The following is a 17,732-nucleotide window of genomic DNA, read 5'->3' as shown; positions in this document are numbered from 1 at the left end:
TATGTAGGGAATACTGCCAACAAGTTTGGGCAAAAGCCTTAAATGTGGCAGGAATCCCTGCTACTTCTGACTGGAGAAAAGCAGAGAACATCTGGATCCCTTTGACATACGAGTGATTGAAGACCTTCCGCTCACTTCAACTGCCACCGAGACAGTGCCCATGATACAGCCATCCCGAATTCAAGAACCTATTCCACCTCCTAAAGTACCTACCAGTTCTGATAAATAGGGAGAACAAGGTGACAAGGCTGAGAAGCGCCTGAGTGAGCAAGTTGATCCTGATGCCCCTCCAACAGGAGCAAAGGACAAAGGAAAACAAGTTCAAACCTCGTCCGAGGTTGAGCTCAAGAAGACAGGAGAGGAGGACAAAACAAAAGAGTCTGCAGCGAAGCTTAAAAAAGACCCTCCACTAAAAATCAAAACATAGGCCACCTAGGACCTTTATTCTATGTAGTTTCTTCTCATTTAAACGTTATTTTGATCCTTTCATTTTACAGTTTTATTTCCAATGTAATCACATACAGAATTAATGTTAAATTCAAGATTTTGATCTTTAATCTGTTACAAGTCTCCTTTATTGGAATTTTTATTTTTTTTACCTCAATGTAAGTTACATACATAGCCCAAATGATTTAATATTAAAATGCGTAGTGAAATCTTCATCATGTCTTAGCTAATACTTGTAATTTAACATGAAAATAATTTCACTTTATCGACCTAAGCCATTAATGGATAACCTATATGTTGGAACTGTAATACTCAAAGTGCAATAGCAAATAGTTAAACATGTGAGAATATATCTGAACTTAAAACGAGAGAAATACAGTTTTAAGACTAGATTGTATGTTCAATTTAGGCATAAAGCAGACCATTAGACTTACCATGGTATATGGCTCAAGATCCAAGGCTTACCCAAGTTTTCATTTGATACTTAGACAAATAAAATGAAATGTTAATTTCCCCAAAATAGATGGTCTGAGGACCAGATGTGACTGAGGTTCTGTTTAACACTTAATAATATATCAATTTCCATGAGGTATGTGGTTCGAGGAGCCAAGCATGACCAAGTTTCTATTTGATACTTAGAAAAATGAACTGAAATGTTATTTTTCCCAAAGTAGATGGTTCGAGGACCAGACGTAACCGAGGTTCTGTTTAACACTCAATAATATATCAATTTCCACGAGGTATGTGGTCCGAGGAGCCAAGCATGACCAAGTTTCTGTTTGATACTTAGAAAAATGAACTGAAATGTTAATTTCCCCAAAGTAGATGGTCCGAGGACCAGAAGTAACCGAGGTTCTGTTTAACACTCAATAATATATCAATTTTCACGAGATATGTGGTCCGAGGAGCCAAGTATGACCAAATTTCTGTTTGATACTTAGAAAAATGATAATCAATCGCAACACAATAATAATAGAAAAAAAAAATGGCAAAAGGTGTCTTTCATTAATAGTAGTACCTTCATAAGTTATTTACATTCCAAGGACGTTGTACAACTTTTTCATCTAAGTCTGCTAGATAATATGCCCCTATACCTGCTACAGAAGTGATACGATACGGTCCTTCCCAGGTAGGTCCTAGCTTTCCCCATGCTGGGTTCTTGGCAGTACCCAAGATTTTCCTTAACACCAAGTCTCCAGGTGCAAATGGCCTTAACTTCACATGAGCATCATACCCCCATTTAAGCTTATGTTGATAATAAGCTAACTGAACCATGGTGATCTCTTGTCGTTCCTCAACTAGGTCCAGGTTTTTCTCCAGTAAACCATCGTTATTACTTAAGATGAAAGAGCTCGTTCTCAACGTCGGAAATCCAGTTTCCAGAGGGATCACAGCCTCGGCTCCATAAGTCATGGAGAAGGGTGTCTCTCCGGTGGATCTTCGTGGTATAGTTCGATACGTCCACAAAACATGCAGCAATTCTTCCACCCATCTTCCCTTTGCATCATCTAACCTCTTCTTGAGCCCACTTACGATAACTTTATTAACTGTCTCGACCTGCCTATTCCCCTGCAGATAAGCTGGAGTGGAGTATCTATTCGTGATGCCTAGGTCACAACAATATTTTCTGAAGGCCTTACTATCAAACTACAGGCCATTGTCTGAAATAAGAGTGTAAGGTATTCCAAACCTAGTGACAATGTTCTTCCAAACAAACTTCTTTGCATCCACGTCTCTAATGTTTGACAAAGGCTCAGCTTCAACCCACTTGGTAAAGTAATCGGTCCTTACAAGCAACCATCTTTTATTTCCTACGGCCTTTGGGAAAGACCGCACAATATCTAATCCCCATTAAGCGAATGGCCAAGGACTAGACAGAGGGTTAAGGACACCACTGGGCTGATGGATATTAGGAGCAAACCTCTGGCATTGGTTACATTTTTTCGCGTAATCTTGGGCTTCTCTCTGCATATTGGGCCACCAATACCCCTGGATAAGAGCTCTGTGAGCTAAAGACCTTCCTCCCGTATGACTTCCACAAATCCCTTTGTGCAATTCCTCCAAAAGTGACTCCGTTGCTTCAAGGTGTATACACAGCAAGTATGATCCAGAAAATGAGCGTTTGTACAGCTTTTGATCCTCGAACAACCAGAATCGAGGTGCCTTTCTGCGAACTTTATCTACTTCAGATCTCTCCTCGGGCAAGACATCATTCTTAAGAAAGGATATTATGGGATCCATCCAACTAGGTCCGAGCCTAACATGATGAATATGGACGGCATCTCTACCCATCCGAGCAGGTTTCAACAAATCTTCAACGAGAATGACTCGGGGCAAACCTTGAGCCGAAGATGTTGTAAGCGTGGCTAATGAATCAGCATGTGTGTCTCCACTCCTAGATATATGCATCAAGGTAAAATAATCAAGTTTGGATTGTAAATACCTAACCCGGGTTAGATATTTTTGCATTCTTGGATCTCTAGCCTCTAATGTCCCTACCACTTGGCCCATGACTAATTAAGAATCTGAGAACATTTGCACTGATTTTCCCCCCATTTTTTGAACCATATCCATTCTGACCAGTAAAGCCTCATATTCCGCCTCACTGTTGGTAGTCGAGAATCCCAATCTCAGCGACTTCTCAAACGTAAGCCCCTCCGGAGACACGAGAACTAATCCCACACCTGATCCTCTTTGATTCGCCGCCCCATCAACATATACCTTCCATGTCGCAGAGTCCTCGCACGAGATCACACCAACTGACTTTTCATCCATGAGCAACCCCTTTGCACTTTCTTCTAATGAAGGTTCAGCAAATTCTGCCACCAAATCAGTGAGGACCTGGCCCTTGACAGAGGTGCGAGGCATATATTTAATATCAAAAGCCCCCAAGATAGTTCCCCATTTAGCTACCCTCCCTGAGTAATTAGCACTTCGCAACACCGACTTAAGAGGGAGCTATGTTAAAACAACCACTGTGTGGGATTGAAAATATTGAGGAAGCTTATGCGTAGCATGCACTACGGCAAAAATCGCTTTCTCCAATGGCAAATAACGCACCTCAGCTTCATGCAGAGATTTATTCACATAGTAAACTGGTCTCTATATACCACTATCATCCTGTATTAGAACCAAGCTGACGGCTTGAATAGCCATAGCTATATATGCAAACAGGATTTCATCTACCTCTGGCTGAGACATGATGGGTGGTTGAAAAAGATATTCTTTAAGTTGTTGAAAAGTTAAGGCACACTCCTTGGTCCATTCGAATCCCTTCCACTTATTCAGCAACTAGAAGAAAGGTTTACACCTATCTACGGATCGAGAAATAAAACTGTTGAGAGCAGCAGTCATCCCAGTTAGCTTCTAAACTTCCTTTGGATTCCGAGGTAGTTGTAAGCTGTTGATTGCCCTGACTTGTGCCAGATTTACTTCTAGTCCCCTATGAGTCACCATGTAGCCTAGGAATTTACCAAAGCCTATACCAAAAGAGCATTTAGAGGCGTTAAGGCACAATTTGTATTTCCTTAGCATCTGAAAAGTGTCATTCAAATCTTTCACATGCATGGGCACCATCTTGCTCTTCACCACCATGTCATCCACATACACTTCAATAGTCTTTCCCAGCTGCGACTCGAACATCCTGGTCATCATCCTTTGATAGGTAGCCCTCGCGTTTTTCAAACCAAAAGGCATCACCTTATAATGATAATTCCCCGTAGGAGAAATGAAGGTTGTCTTCTCTTGATCATCCAATGCTAAAGGTATTTGGTGATAACCTTGGAAAGCATCCAAAAAACTCATCCGAGGATGTCCAACTGTAGCATCCACCAACTGATCTATACGAGGCATTGGAAATAAATCTTTGGGACAAGCCTTGTTCAAGTCTATGAAATCCACACACACTCTCCACTTCCCATTCTTCTTCTTCACCACCACTGTATGCGTCAACCATTCCGGATAAAAAACTTATTTGATTGCCCCGACCCTTTTGAGTTTGAGCACCTCTTCCTTGACAACCTCGGCATTCTCCTTAAAGGAACATCTAGGTGGTTGCCTCCTCGGAACAACGGTAGGATTAACATTCAAACGATGGCAAATGAAACTTGGATCAACCCCAGGGGCTTCATAAGGATCCTATGCAAATATGTCTAGATTCTTTTTCAAAAACATAACCAATTCCATTTTCTCCTGATATGGCAGTCGAACACCAACCTGAAAGAACCTTTCAGGGTCATCACCTGTAAGAAACCTTTCTAATTCTTCACATGTTGCCTCCTCTGCTATCACCGCATTGGGCGCATCCAGAGACACTAATTGCTATAAGTCCTCTATAGCCGAGACCGAGGATCCTGGTTCAGCCTGATGCAAAATTGCAGTCGATATACATTGTCTTGCCACTGATTGACTCCCAACAATTTCTTCAATCAGTTTCCCCAATGGGAACTTCACTTTGACATGTAGAGTTGAGGAAACAGCACCCAGAGCATGCAGCGAAGGCCTTGCCACGATGGCCGTGTATGGGGAATAAGTGTCAACCACAATGAAATCCACATTAACCACTTCCGAACCTGATTGCACAGGCAAACAAATTTGTCCTTTTGGTATGACAGTTTTCTCTTCAAAACTTATTAGTGACGAATTATAAGCAGTAAGATCCTTAAGCTTTAAAGTCAACCCCTTAAACAAGTCAGGGTACATAATATCCGCACCACTACCCTGATCAACCATCATTCTCTTTACATCATAGCCCCCATATCCTCAGCGTAACCACTAGAGCATCGTCATACGGTTGAATGGTCACAATCTTATCTTCATCCGAGAAGCCCAAAATGGGTGGAATATTCCCTTTAATCCTCTTCGGCTTCAAGCCAGACTCCTCGGCGAAGGTATGTGACATAGACATCACCCTAGTAGGACAAGAGCTAATCCTGCCAAGAGCAGCGAAAATGACGTTAATTGTTCCCAAGGGAGGTCTGGATGAGTTGTTCTTTTGATTAACCGGACCTGAATGGCCTCCTTGCTCATTAGGATGATACAAAAATTGTTTCAACCTTCCTTCCCTAACCAACTGCTCCAAATGGTTCCATAGTGTCTGACAATTCTCGATGGTATGGCCTACGTCCTGATGATAGTGGCAAATGAGATTCTGATTCCGCTTTGTATGATCCCCAGCCATCTTGTTGGGCCATTTGAAATATGGTTCCCTTCAGATTTTCTTTAACAACTGATGCACCAGTTCTTGGAATACGGGGTCGACTACATGAGAAGTGGCTGAACCAGATTGCCCAACGAAATCTCTCCTCGGCCTATTGTTACTATATCTATCCGACTTGAAATCCCTCCTCTCTTGAGGGATAGCCTTCACCTTCCCCTTGCCTGCTGCTGATCTTTCTCAACCCGTTTGTACTCATCAATACGATCCATGAGCCGACGTACACTCCGTACAGGCTTTTTGGTCAAAGATTTTCTTAAGCCGTGATCAGTTGGAAGACCCACCTTGAAAGTATTAATTGCCACCTCATCAAAATCGCCATCAATTTCATTAAAAATCTCCCAGTATCTATCAGAATATGTTTTCAAGGTCTCTTCTTCCCTCATGGCCATGGACAATAATGAGTCCAAAGGCCGAGGAACTCTGCTGCAGGTGATGAAACGAGACCCAAATGCCTTAGTGAGTTCCATGAAGGAGTCAATAGAACTGGCCTTCAGGCCATTAAACCATCTCATCGCAACAAGTCCCAAGCTAGAAGGGAAGACTTTGCACATTAAAGTTTCATTCTTAGAGTGCACTACCATCCTCTGATTGAAATGATTCACGTGTTCCACAGGGTCTATTCTGCCATTATAAATGGTGAACGTGGGCTGAGCAAACAGTCGTGGAAGCTTTCCCCTCTTGACCCTACATGTAAAAGGTATTTGGTGATTTAGTGCAACGCCCTACTCATAGCATCGTTTTCCAAGCCCCTGGAGGAGGACTTCTTGCCTTTACGACCATGAAGATCGTCTTTTTCATACAAGAAAGTTTCACTAGAAGGAGTTCTGGACCTTGGCCTATAACTACTTCCTTGGGAGTCCTCAGAAGAAGGATCAGAAAAAGTGGTGTTCGCCTCCATCTCGCACGGCGTAGCTTCTTCTTCAGGTGATCAATCTCTTTTCGCATGGCCTTTGCATCGTCCTCATGGGGGATTCTGCTTCCACCCCTCGAACGACTCCCACCGGTGTGCACCGTATGCACACTGCCTTTTCGATCCCTTTCTCGCTCAAGATGTTGGAAATGGTCCTCATGCTGGGACCCTAAAGACTCTGCATGATGCGGACCTGAGCCTGCCATAGTGTTCCAACTCCTTCAACACAAGATTTTCCACAGACGGAGCCAATTGTAAGTGCACAATTTGTACCCAAACCCAACCGCGTGATAGGTTCAGGCCCAAAAAGCCTTAAACAATCAAATTTGTAGAGCGTGGGCTTGAAACCTAGGTTATATGGATATTGGACGACAAATATGATGGGCTAGATTGCCACTATCTACACAATCAATGGATAAAATAACAGAAACTCTCCTTGGACGTAAGCCGAGGATGACTTATATTGTCTTTCCTTCTCCAAACAACAGATTAAAATAGAAGATGATGTGTACAGTGCTTCCTTTCTTTCTTTTCTCGTTTTCTTCCGTTCCTATCCTAAAATGCCTCTCTTTTCCCTTTATATCATCCTCTTTCTTTCCTCCATCTTTCACGTATGGATCAAATCACTGATTCAGATACTTGTCCCATCCACCGTCCTCTGGAAGTCTTTAAACAGTAGTTGTAAGGCTGATCTATACTGTTCAGATGTCATTTTCTCATTAATGCGGCCATAAGGGTAAGTGCAGAGTCTTTAATGCGGTGGTAGCAGCTTTTTCCTTGATATTTCTCATTTGTTCCTCCTCTCTATAGCTGTGTGGAACATATCTTCTCCCAACAGTCCTTCCAAAATTCTCTCCCAATTACCATGACGTGATGTACAATCTTCACTTGACTTGGCAGGGGAGATGCCCTTCTTCGGACAACCCCATCAACCTTTCTAACAAGAGCTTGTTCGTGAACTTCAAGGCTCTGCTCGAACAGATTAATATCTTTAAATCATACCCAAGGCCCAAAAGCGTATCTTGACCATTCTGCCCCCACAGGAAATATCCTAAAAATAAAGATATATTTTCAAACTAACGAAGAAAAGTTATAATAAATGAAAAATTACTATAAATATACAACTCGTCAAAATGGAGGCTTAAATGATTGAATTCGGTTGAAAAGTGACTTATGTCACACCATTTTGCTACTGACTTTATGAAGATTTACAGTAGTGCCTTCTCAATTTCCAAATTTCTTGAATTTTGATTTATGACAATTTTTTTACTCGAAGAAAGATTGGATTGTATGTTCTACATTATTATATCATTCTTCCTATTCTCCTACATAAAATATAGCACTGCTGCTTTTATTTTTTTAAACTGTTCGGGTAACAGTTTGTGTTTTTTTGATGAATGAAATATTCATTCGTATTATAATTCCATGTGGGAGAAACAAATAATGGTTGCAGCTTTATTTGGAGGTTGACGCAAAATGATCTCAATATCTCCCCAATGAGCTAGTTGGCAAAACCTGAAGTTGTACATGATGTCAAACCATATCTGCAGGGAAGGAAGCAGCAAACAAGCTTGCCAGAGATAATAGTTTAAATTCAAAGGCATATGATTTTCTATAATGTTGCCCTTGCAGAAATACTGTAACCGTGTGACATATGTTCTTGCGATTAGAATTACAAAGAATATTTTCTAGATTTTACTTCTTGCATTGCCTACCAAATTATTATGAAATCAAATTCGTATTCTTTGAACCGGTCCATGTTAGACCAGTAATAATAATACTACAACTACTACAAAAATAAATAAATAAAATACTAAATAATAATCTTAGTCCAAGTTTTCCCATTAAAGTCAGCACCATGGTTGCTTTATTATAATTTTCCATTCTCAGCAATCTAGGCATTGACATTTAAAGAAAAATTAGCACGGTAAAAGTTGAGTAGTGGTGGCTATCAGAATCCCTACTGCACATGATCAATTTTCCACCAAAGACTATCAATAATGATAATTTTTAGCCTAATTAAGTCTTTTTTTTTTTAAGTCAATAACTCTAGTCTATGTCTACTAAAATCAACAGCACAGTTGCTGTATTAAAATTGACATACTCGGCAATCTAGGCATTGACATTTCAAGAAGAATATAACACCGCAAAAGTGCAGTCACGTTCCGGATTAGAATCCACCAATGTCCACAGCAGTGGCGGAGCTACGATTTTAGTCTAGAAGTGGCAAAATTAAAAGACGATATTAAAAGTAAAATTTATCTAAAAAACATTAATCAACAATAATAACAAAATAAATAAACAATTGTAAGCAAATATGAATATATTTCATATTATTAAAATAAATAAACAAAAACAACCAATTCATAGCAACTAAAAAATTTACAAACTGATAGAGTAAAAAAATGATTAGTATTACTTAAGAAATATAATGAATAAATGTTTGAAATTATTTTTTGTAATTAGTGATATGTCAATTTGTAAGACATAAGTAGTAAAATTTGTAATATCTCTAGCATCATTCAAAGATAAAATGCTATGAAAAGTATCATAAATAGTAAAAATGGTGTAGATAATGATATTAAAAAAAATAGTAAAATAGGAGCAAGTTGCACGTAGGACAAGACAAAAGTAATGATTTAATCACTTTTAACCAATAAAAGTTTTTTTTTTCCTGCATATGACTACTAATACAACAAAAAAAAAAAAATTTAAGAGTCGGGGGCAGTTGCCCCCCCCGGTTCCGCCAGTGGTCCGTAGCACATGATCAATAATTTCAACGAAAAGCTTGAACTCAAATTATTATATTATCATTCTATTCCCCTCCCCGTATAGGTTTGAATGGTTCTCCATGCATATATATAATGTTTTGTCTGTATTAACATAGCATACAAGAACTTTCTTCAAGTCCTTTTTTAGGCGATGGAGAAGAATCAAATCAACGTGCATTTATATATGCCACCTTCACAATTTTCTAAAGCCAATATATGCATCTGAGTCTCTTAAGCCCGCATGAAATGCGACCAAAAAGGCAAGCAGAAATGTTTACATCCCACTGTTTCTCTATGTTTTTGTTCCTCTTGGTACTATGTTCATCAAGTCGCATGTCTAATGCACTGAATGATGCTTTGAAGAAACAACAATCTGACATGCTCAGTTTAGGTGCAGTTGTAGATTACACCTCTCTTGCTGGCAAAAAAGAGAAGGTAGCGATGGATATGGCAGTTAAGGATATATATGATCATGCCAATCACCGGAACTTCCCCAGTCTACATGTGGAGAACTCTCGAGGAGACCCTTTCCGAGCAGCCTCTTCTGGTGAGAACTTTTTTATGTGTTGCTTCGTAACTCATTCAGAATTGTGTCCATTGAAATTGTTTCCCAATCATAAGTGAAAGTATGCCGGGCAGGCTAGATATCATTAGGTATTATTTAATTACAGTAGTTAAAATTAACTCAATCTCATGGCAACAAGCCAACAAGAACTGGTATTAAGTTGTTCCTTTTTCTTTGTCAAGTGAAGATTTAAACCACTAAGATGACCAGAATATATTGTAAACACCAATATTAAAAATATTAATATTCATAAAACACTTTCTTGTTTAATGAGACCAGAGATATTTTATCATTCCTCTTGTAAGGTTGCATGAAAATTTGTGTCTTGCAATTAAACTAATTACTCTTCGTCCTGATTCGATCAATGAGATTCTATCACTTTGGCAAGATTGAAAGTCAACAAGAATCTATGACTTGGGCGGCTAGATGGAATCATGGAAATTTATAAGCTTAGTTTGGATTCATGGAAATTTATAAGCTTAGTTTGGATTCAGCTGATTGTGGTCACGTTTTGAGATTATGCGTTTTGTAACTTTTTTATTTTATTTTTTTCAACGCACATGAACAGTAACCGGTACTGTTCATGCACGTTATTTCACTATGCGGAGACCAATTTTACTGTTCACACACTGTAGTTGCACTATTCACGCATTGTTCATGGGACCCACAAGCACTTTGTTCAGAAAAAAAATATTAAAAATGGGTCCCACAGCACTATTCACACATTTAAAAATTATTTTACTACAGTGTTTTCAGTTTTCATTTTTCAGTTTTCAGCAATAAGCTCTATCCAAACGGACCCTATATCAATGCATACGATGCAGTCAATTACTCTTTCCTACTTTAATAGGACCCCACATCCACATATATGTTCGAAGTAAAATTTTAATAGTTAGTCAGTAGAGATGTGATCTTTAATTTCTCACTACAAATCTTATTATGTAACTTCGAGGTATCTTGACAGATTTTGACATGGATATATGAATATAGGACACGAACTTGTTTATCGGTTCTAGATTTATAGGTATTTGTTTGCATAACGGATTTAAATTAAATTTCAACTGAAGCTATATTAGACTTATAGATGATAAAATTTTGATTGCAGTTAAGACCCTCATTGAGAAGCAACATGCGAAAGCAATAATAGGGTTTGGAACATGGCAAGAGGCTGTGTTTGTTGCTCAGCTTGGCAATGAATCCAAAGTCCCTATCCTGTCATTGGCAAATGAAGTCCCACAGTGGGCCTCTTGCCACTGGCCATTCCTAGTAAATGCGGCTCGCAGCCAAAATGCTCAAATGAAAGCTGTGGCAGCTATAATTCAAAGTTGGAAATGGAGGAAAGTGAACATTATCTATGAAGACATGAACCCAGCTGTGACTGGCATTAGCCCTGAAATCATTGCCGCTATACAAGAAGTGGACGCGGAGATTAACGACCTTTTGCCTCTCTCTCTTTTTCCTCCATATCATTCTCTCTCAAAAAAGTTGGAGCACCTGAAAAATGGGACGTGCAGAGCTTTCATTGTTCATACTTCCATTACCTTAGCCACTAATATCTTCATGGAAGCGAATAGTATAGGAATGATGGATAAGGATTATGTTTGGATCACCACCAATGCCATTACAAGTCAAATTGATTCACTTAATGCATCAATTATCTCCTCAATGCAAGGTGTCTTAGGAGTCAAGAGCTACTTTTCCACCACACCTAAAAGCTACAAAGATTTCCACTTTAGATTTCGGGTCATGTTTCATTTGCAATATCCTGGTGAGCCAGTACCGGAACCAGGGACTTCTGCGGTGCAGGCCTATGATGCTGCTCGGGCTGCGGCTATCGCATTGATGGAAAAGCCTAATTTGAAAAGCTGTAAAAATTTGACAGACGATGTTGCCTGTATGCATGAAATGAATGGACAACAGTTGCTTGGAAAAATCTTGCAAAGCAATTTTGAGGGGTTAACTGGTGCATTCAATTTTAAAGAGGGAAAATTAGCTCCAATACACATTTTTCGAATAGTTAATGTGGTTGGGAAAAGTTATAGGGAACTTGGATTCTGGTCGGAGGGACTTGGCTTCTCAGAGAGCATCCATAAGGCTAGCAAGTACAACAGGTCAATGAGTATTCTAGGACAAGTGTTTTGGCCAGGAGGGCCTTGGTCAGTGCCAAAAGGGTGGGGGGTACCAATTAATGCAAAACCACTGAAAATAGGAGTACCAGTAGCGACCACTTTTAGTGAATTTGTGAATGTGAGATATGATCGTCCTGGGGAAAAACCAATCGTTAATGGATTTTCCATTGCTGTCTTTGAAGCTGCCTTAGAATTTCTACCATATCACTTGCCATATGAATTTATTCCATTTAACGGCACATATGATTCTCTGGTCCAGCAAGTTTATGTTAAGGTAATATTTATCAACTACAGTACTTTTTTGTAGTACCGATTTAGAAAGTATACTATAGGTTTGTCCTATTTTGCCACCCAAATTGTTTTTAATCAATTCATTTGCAACATAAAAAATTATTATAGTGTAAAATATATAAAAGCAACTTATGAAAATTGATACCATATTCTAATTAGTTTGTTCCACGTTCATTCAATAAACAAGTTATATTTCACTCAAAAAAAAAAAACTAGTTATATTAATTTGACTTAGGGTTATAGTATATGAATATGTCATCTTAGGATAATTTCAATTCAAGTTGTAAACTCTACGTCTTTAGAAGCTAGGGAGAATTAAATGCAAAACTTACCACTAAAGCACTATCCTCGTAAGTATTACTAGATTAGCTCAACTGATATGTTACTTTGTGTTTGAGAAGACTTTTGATGCAGTTGTTGGAGATACTGCCATAATTGCCAATCGTAGTGAATATGCAGAATTCACGCAACCTTATTCTGATTCAGGTCTCCAGATGTTGATATATTTCAACCCAAAAAGGGTAGAAAGAGCTTGGTTGTTCAAGAAGCCGTTCACCACCTCTATGTGGGTTTTTACAGGGGTCATTAACGTTTATAATGGATTTGTTGTATGGTTGATAGAGCGGAATCACAACCCAGATTTCAGGGGCAATATATGGAACCAAATTGGAACCATGCTTACCTTAGCCTTCACAACGCTGTTCTCACTACAAGGTAACTATATTTCGTTTCTTTCTTCGTTTCTTAACTAGTTGGATCAAATCATGAAGGATTCTTCAATCGACATTTATTATGAGAGTTTGTAACAAATTTACTCTTGTCATGTCCCTTCTTAAAGATATCAACTAAAGTCTTTATGGCCAAGAGTTTTGTAGTTTAACTAATATCTCATAATATTTTTAATAAAGATATCTAAAGTTCAAATCACACATCTCCTTCAATTATTAAATTATCAAAAAAACTAAAATCTTTGTGTTATGCATGCAATGCAATGCATCTTAAACAAGTTAAATCATATAGGAGAATCCATAAATAGATTCTTCCTGTCCATACTATGCAGTGCGTAGGATACCCCTTTTCATACATGACATATTTTTTATCGAACTGCATTAGCATAGGAACATGTGGAATACTATTGTTAGAATATAAGACCAACGGGCCTAAGTTGTATATACTCTCTTTACTTGGAGGTCACTCATATATATGTACAAATATATAAACCCAGAAAATTGTTGTTAGTAACTATTAAGTGTGCTTACTTGTAGGAGAGAAATTACACAGCAACCTGTCCCGGATGACTATGGTTGTATGGCTATTTGTGGCGTTAGTTATCACACAAAGTTTCACGGCCAGTCTAACATCACTGCTCACCGTTCAACAACTTGATCAAACAACGATCAACATTGAGACACTTAAAAAGAGTGGAGCCAAAGTTGGGTGTGATGCGAATTCATTTGTTGGAAAATATTTGGAGGTGGTCTTAGGTTTTCAACCCAACAACATCAGGAGAATAGGTTCGGGAGATTATTATCCACAGGCTCTTAAAAGTGGAGAAATTGCAGCAGCATTTATTGAGGCCCCATATGTTAAAGTGTTTCTCGCTAAATATTGTGAAGGTTTCATCACTTCAGGACCAGCATTTAAAGTTGGAGGTTTTGGATTTGTGAGTATCCATGGACTCATTCACCATTTAACCTTAACTTTTCAAATCATTATTCTAGATTGTGTTTTCGCATTTGATTTTTCTCAAGAAGATGTATTCTGTTGCGTTAGTTCATGATTATTAAAGTTCTTTTAATTTTTATTTTATTTTATTTTTCTACGACATTATTTAGCTGAATATCACTAGAACTTTGCATTATTGAAGTAGCCACTAGAGGAAACATATAACTCTCTTTTAGAAAGACGTTTTTTTTTTTCTTTTCATGTGAAAATATTATTGGAGAAATAGGAAAATATCTTCGTACACTCATTTCTATCTACTATTTTGCACAATTATACACATTTTATACAAAAATATCCACATTTTTAAAAGTTAAAAATGTCCACATTTTTAAACATAAAAAATTGATGTAAAACTATGATTGTAAAAGAGCGGATGTGAGGGTAATATTTTCTTCAAAGGTACAATACTTTAACAGTTAAAAGTTTTATTGATGTAGAGCCTAAAAGATAATTTTCATTTCTCACTTCTCAGGCTTTCCCAAGGAGCTCCCCTTATCTACCTGATATTTCTGAAGCAGTTCTAAAATTATCTGAAAGTGGAAAATTGCGACAGCTTGAGGATTTTTTAACCTCTTCCTACAAGTGCTTAGAATCTAATTCTGACGATAACCTTGATAGTCTTGGACTGAATAGTTTCTGGGGTCTCTTCGTCATCACTGGAGGAATGTCCACCATTGCTCTTTTGGGCTTTATTTTTCATTATGTTCGTGAAAGATGGTATCGACCTTTAGGCCAAGCCCAAGCACAACAGCATCATGCCCCATCTGTTGATGAATTATGGATGTTTGCCCCTGAAATGGAAAACCAATAACAATCTTATCTGTAATAACCATGTGTAAACCTGCTGGCAAAAGCATACATTGTACTTAACTGCTAGTAACACTCTTTTTAATGTTAATAATTTGTATCCTTTAGATTAGATATTAAATCCATTATGTGAATTTCATTTGAATCTACACAGTTTGATTTAGATGAATAGCTAATGGCATGCATACAATTAGATATTCAAGTATCCAAATCTATTGATTCAAAATTCAAATTCAATGTTTCAAAAAAAAAAATTTCAAATTCAAATTCAAGTATTCAAACACAACCTTTGAGATGAGTCCAATATATCAATCACATACTTGTCTTGTTCCTTTTGATTAGGAATTAGAAATTTCAAATTCCATCAATCAGAATACTTGAGATGTTGTTGGTGGGCATGTGATAGAAGGCAAAGACATAGGGAGAGGGTAATGGAGATAAAGATTCAAAAAGGATCAGTCTCCTTTCTTACCATCATCATCCAAAGGTTGGTGGTGGTAGTGGTGGTCTCTTACCAGCAATTGGTGATGGTGGGAGTGTTGTATATATAGTATATACAAGGATATGTTGTAATAATAATGTTTGAGTTTGGAGAATATTGTTTCATAAAGTTGTTAAAGTGTAAATTCAAGTTTTAGGATTTTCTAAGTGAAAATTCGAAATTCAGCATTTTCGATCAGTCGAAAATTTGGTTCGATCGATTGAAATGGTAAGAAAATAATTCTGGAGCCTCTGCAGGATGAATCGCTTGTTATTCGATTCTTGTTCGATCGATTGAAAAGAGCACTCGATCGATCAAAAGGAACTTTAAACCGATCAAAATTCATAAAACAAGACTTTCTATAGAATTTTCTAATAATTGTTCTGAATGTTTGAAGAGGTATCAAGCTTTGTGAATGATTTTATGAAACATTTTGACTTTCCATACGTGCTTTTTGATGAAATATAACCCTATGGATAAAAATAGAGGCTTATGTTCACTTAAAGAAAAATACAAGAAATCATGTGATCATTCTCCAAAACTGCTATTTGTAGAACTCAATATCTTGATTGTATTCTGGGAACAAATTTGTGATAGCCTTTAAGCAATAATAGTGTGGAGGCAAATATTGTTTAAGGAAAACGAAATTATGCCTCCAAGTTATCTATTTTATGTTTGTCTTTTGTGTTAATCTTGTTCTTCCATTATTACTTTGTGTAATATCCCAATAGGGAGGAATATGGGTTGATTTTTATTTTTCTTTTATTTTAGGCATTAATGGACAGGTGGCATAGTTTGATTTGTGGAGCATAGTGTGGTACAGTGAAAGTGGGATAAAAGATTTTCGTTACAAGGCTCTTAGACTTAATTTTCCTAATTTAATCTCTACTTTTTGATTTTTTTTTAACTTTCAATTTTTTTATATAATGAGAAGTAGGAATGACAGCTTGGTAGGTATGAGCGAGTTTCTTATTCCCTGCCCCCACCCCCTACCCCACCCACACTTTGAGGTGGGTTTTTTTCCCCACCCTCGAGCTAGAGGGCACCCGCAACCTTTGGTACTTATCCCACCCTGTCTCACTCAAATTTTTATTTTGTAAATTATTAAAATTTGAGTTAAAATATATTATAAATTAACTAAAACTCATAAAAGATTGAAAATCAAGTTATAACATTACAAAACCTTCTAAAAGTATAACAATACAACCATTCAAGCATTAAAAACTTAAAAAATAAAAAACATAATAGTACAAAATTTTAAAATAATAAATAATTTAAACATAAATTCAATAGTACAACAGCAAAGTATATCATTATTTTAAGATTAAAGGCTAAAATATATATGCCTTGTAAAAAATCCTATAAAAATATTATAAAAAGTATTTTCTTTAATATATAAATATAAACAGGGCGAGTACGGAATCAGTTCCCCAAAACCTGCCTAAATCCTAAAGTCACTTTAGGAGAAGAAGTTAACCCACATCTCCACCCTTTTAGGAGGCAAAGTGGGCAGGTATTAGAGGTGTGCATGGGTTGGATTGGATTGGGTTGAAGAGTTTTTTTCAACCCATCACAAGGGTCCAACCCAACCCACTTGGATTAGGTTGGGTTAGGTTGGACCCATGAGTTGGATAGTCTTTTTTTTTTTTAATTACTACTACTACTACTACTACTACTACTATTATTAAATTGGGCATTAAAACAATACAACCACAAATAAAAATAAATTTATAACTGTGGGGGGTAAAAGCTATTGAATAAACGTTTGGGCTTTGGGCCTGGTCGGTTGGTACCAGTCTGTTTTGATCAGGGCCTCTAGGCCCACAAGTCAATCTGCATTGTAGTAGTCCGAGGAGGAGTGTCTCCTCGGACAGGTCCAGCAATAACCCTGGGACTTGCTAAGTGGGTTAGAGGCAAAACTCTGAAAAAATGGTGGGTAAGAGGGTGATCTAAACACCCTTTAGAAGCAGAGACATGTGAGAAATATCTAAGAAAAAAGCTGCTACCACCACATTAAAGGCCCTGCATCTACCTCCCTAGCCGCATTAATGAAAAAATGACATCTGAACAGTAGGATTCAACCTCCCTACTATTATTTGAAGACTTCAAGAAGGTGGTGGATGGGACAAGTATCTAAGGGGAAGATTTGTATGACACGTGGATGAACCAGTGAAGAAGAAGTATATAAGAAAATGAGAGAGGAAAGAGAAGGGGGATCTGCACTTTCTACTGAGAAAAATAGAAACTAAGAATTGTAAATTTTGGCATAAAAATAGAATATTTATACAAATCGTCATCGGCTTACGTCCGATGAGGTCTCTTTGTCATATTCGTTTACCATTTGCATAGATTGTGACACCCTAGCTTGTTAGTCAAACTTCCAACATT

At 37.7% G+C, this 17,732-nt stretch overlaps 3 protein-coding genes across 3 annotated transcripts; 1 reads left to right on the top strand and 2 right to left on the bottom strand.

Annotated features, from left to right (window-relative positions):
• Positions 1–709: 709 nt before the first annotated feature.
• LOC142639918 (uncharacterized) lies at positions 710–1,860 on the bottom strand. The gene is made up of 2 exons (XM_075814045.1): positions 1,542–1,860; positions 710–750 (listed from the first exon to the last, which is right to left on the bottom strand). The coding sequence occupies exons 1-2, from the start codon at positions 1,858–1,860 to the stop codon at positions 710–712; spliced, it is 360 nt and encodes a 119-aa protein (XP_075670160.1).
• Positions 1,861–5,191: 3,331 nt separating this feature from the next.
• Positions 5,192–5,626, bottom strand: LOC142639917 (uncharacterized). The gene has a single exon (XM_075814044.1). It carries the CDS (start codon positions 5,624–5,626, stop codon positions 5,192–5,194), a length of 435 nt encoding a protein of 144 aa, XP_075670159.1.
• A 3,990-nt stretch (positions 5,627–9,616) lies between these two features.
• LOC142639226 (glutamate receptor 2.7-like) lies at positions 9,617–14,867 on the top strand. The gene is made up of 5 exons (XM_075813361.1): positions 9,617–9,893; positions 11,017–12,314; positions 12,733–13,045; positions 13,597–13,994; positions 14,529–14,867. Exons 1-5 carry the CDS (start codon positions 9,617–9,619, stop codon positions 14,865–14,867), a joined length of 2,625 nt encoding a protein of 874 aa, XP_075669476.1.
• The last annotated feature ends 2,865 nt before the right edge of the window (positions 14,868–17,732 follow it).

Source organism: Castanea sativa, chromosome 6, assembly GCF_040712315.1.
Source record: "Castanea sativa cultivar Marrone di Chiusa Pesio chromosome 6, ASM4071231v1".
NCBI lineage: Eukaryota > Viridiplantae > Streptophyta > Magnoliopsida > Fagales > Fagaceae > Castanea > Castanea sativa.
This window is presented reverse-complemented; position numbering and strand designations above follow the sequence as displayed.

Bases quoted from the DNA above. Each gene is read 5' to 3' on its own strand.
- LOC142639918 (XM_075814045.1), bottom strand. From the start codon at position 1,860: ATGACTTATGGAGCCGAGGCTGTGATCCCTCTGGAAACTGGATTTCCG. The intron at 751-1,541 runs GTATAGGGGCAT...TGAGTATTACAG, and splicing joins TCGTATCACTTCTGTAGCAG to TTCCAACATATAGGTTATCC.
- LOC142639917 (XM_075814044.1), bottom strand. From the start codon at position 5,626: ATGGCTGGGGATCATACAAAGCGGAATCAGAATCTCATTTGCCACTAT.
- LOC142639226 (XM_075813361.1), top strand. From the start codon at position 9,617: ATGTTTACATCCCACTGTTTCTCTATGTTTTTGTTCCTCTTGGTACTA. The intron at 13,046-13,596 runs GTAACTATATTT...GCTTACTTGTAG, and splicing joins AACGCTGTTCTCACTACAAG to GAGAGAAATTACACAGCAAC. The intron at 13,995-14,528 runs GTGAGTATCCAT...CTCACTTCTCAG, and splicing joins AAGTTGGAGGTTTTGGATTT to GCTTTCCCAAGGAGCTCCCC.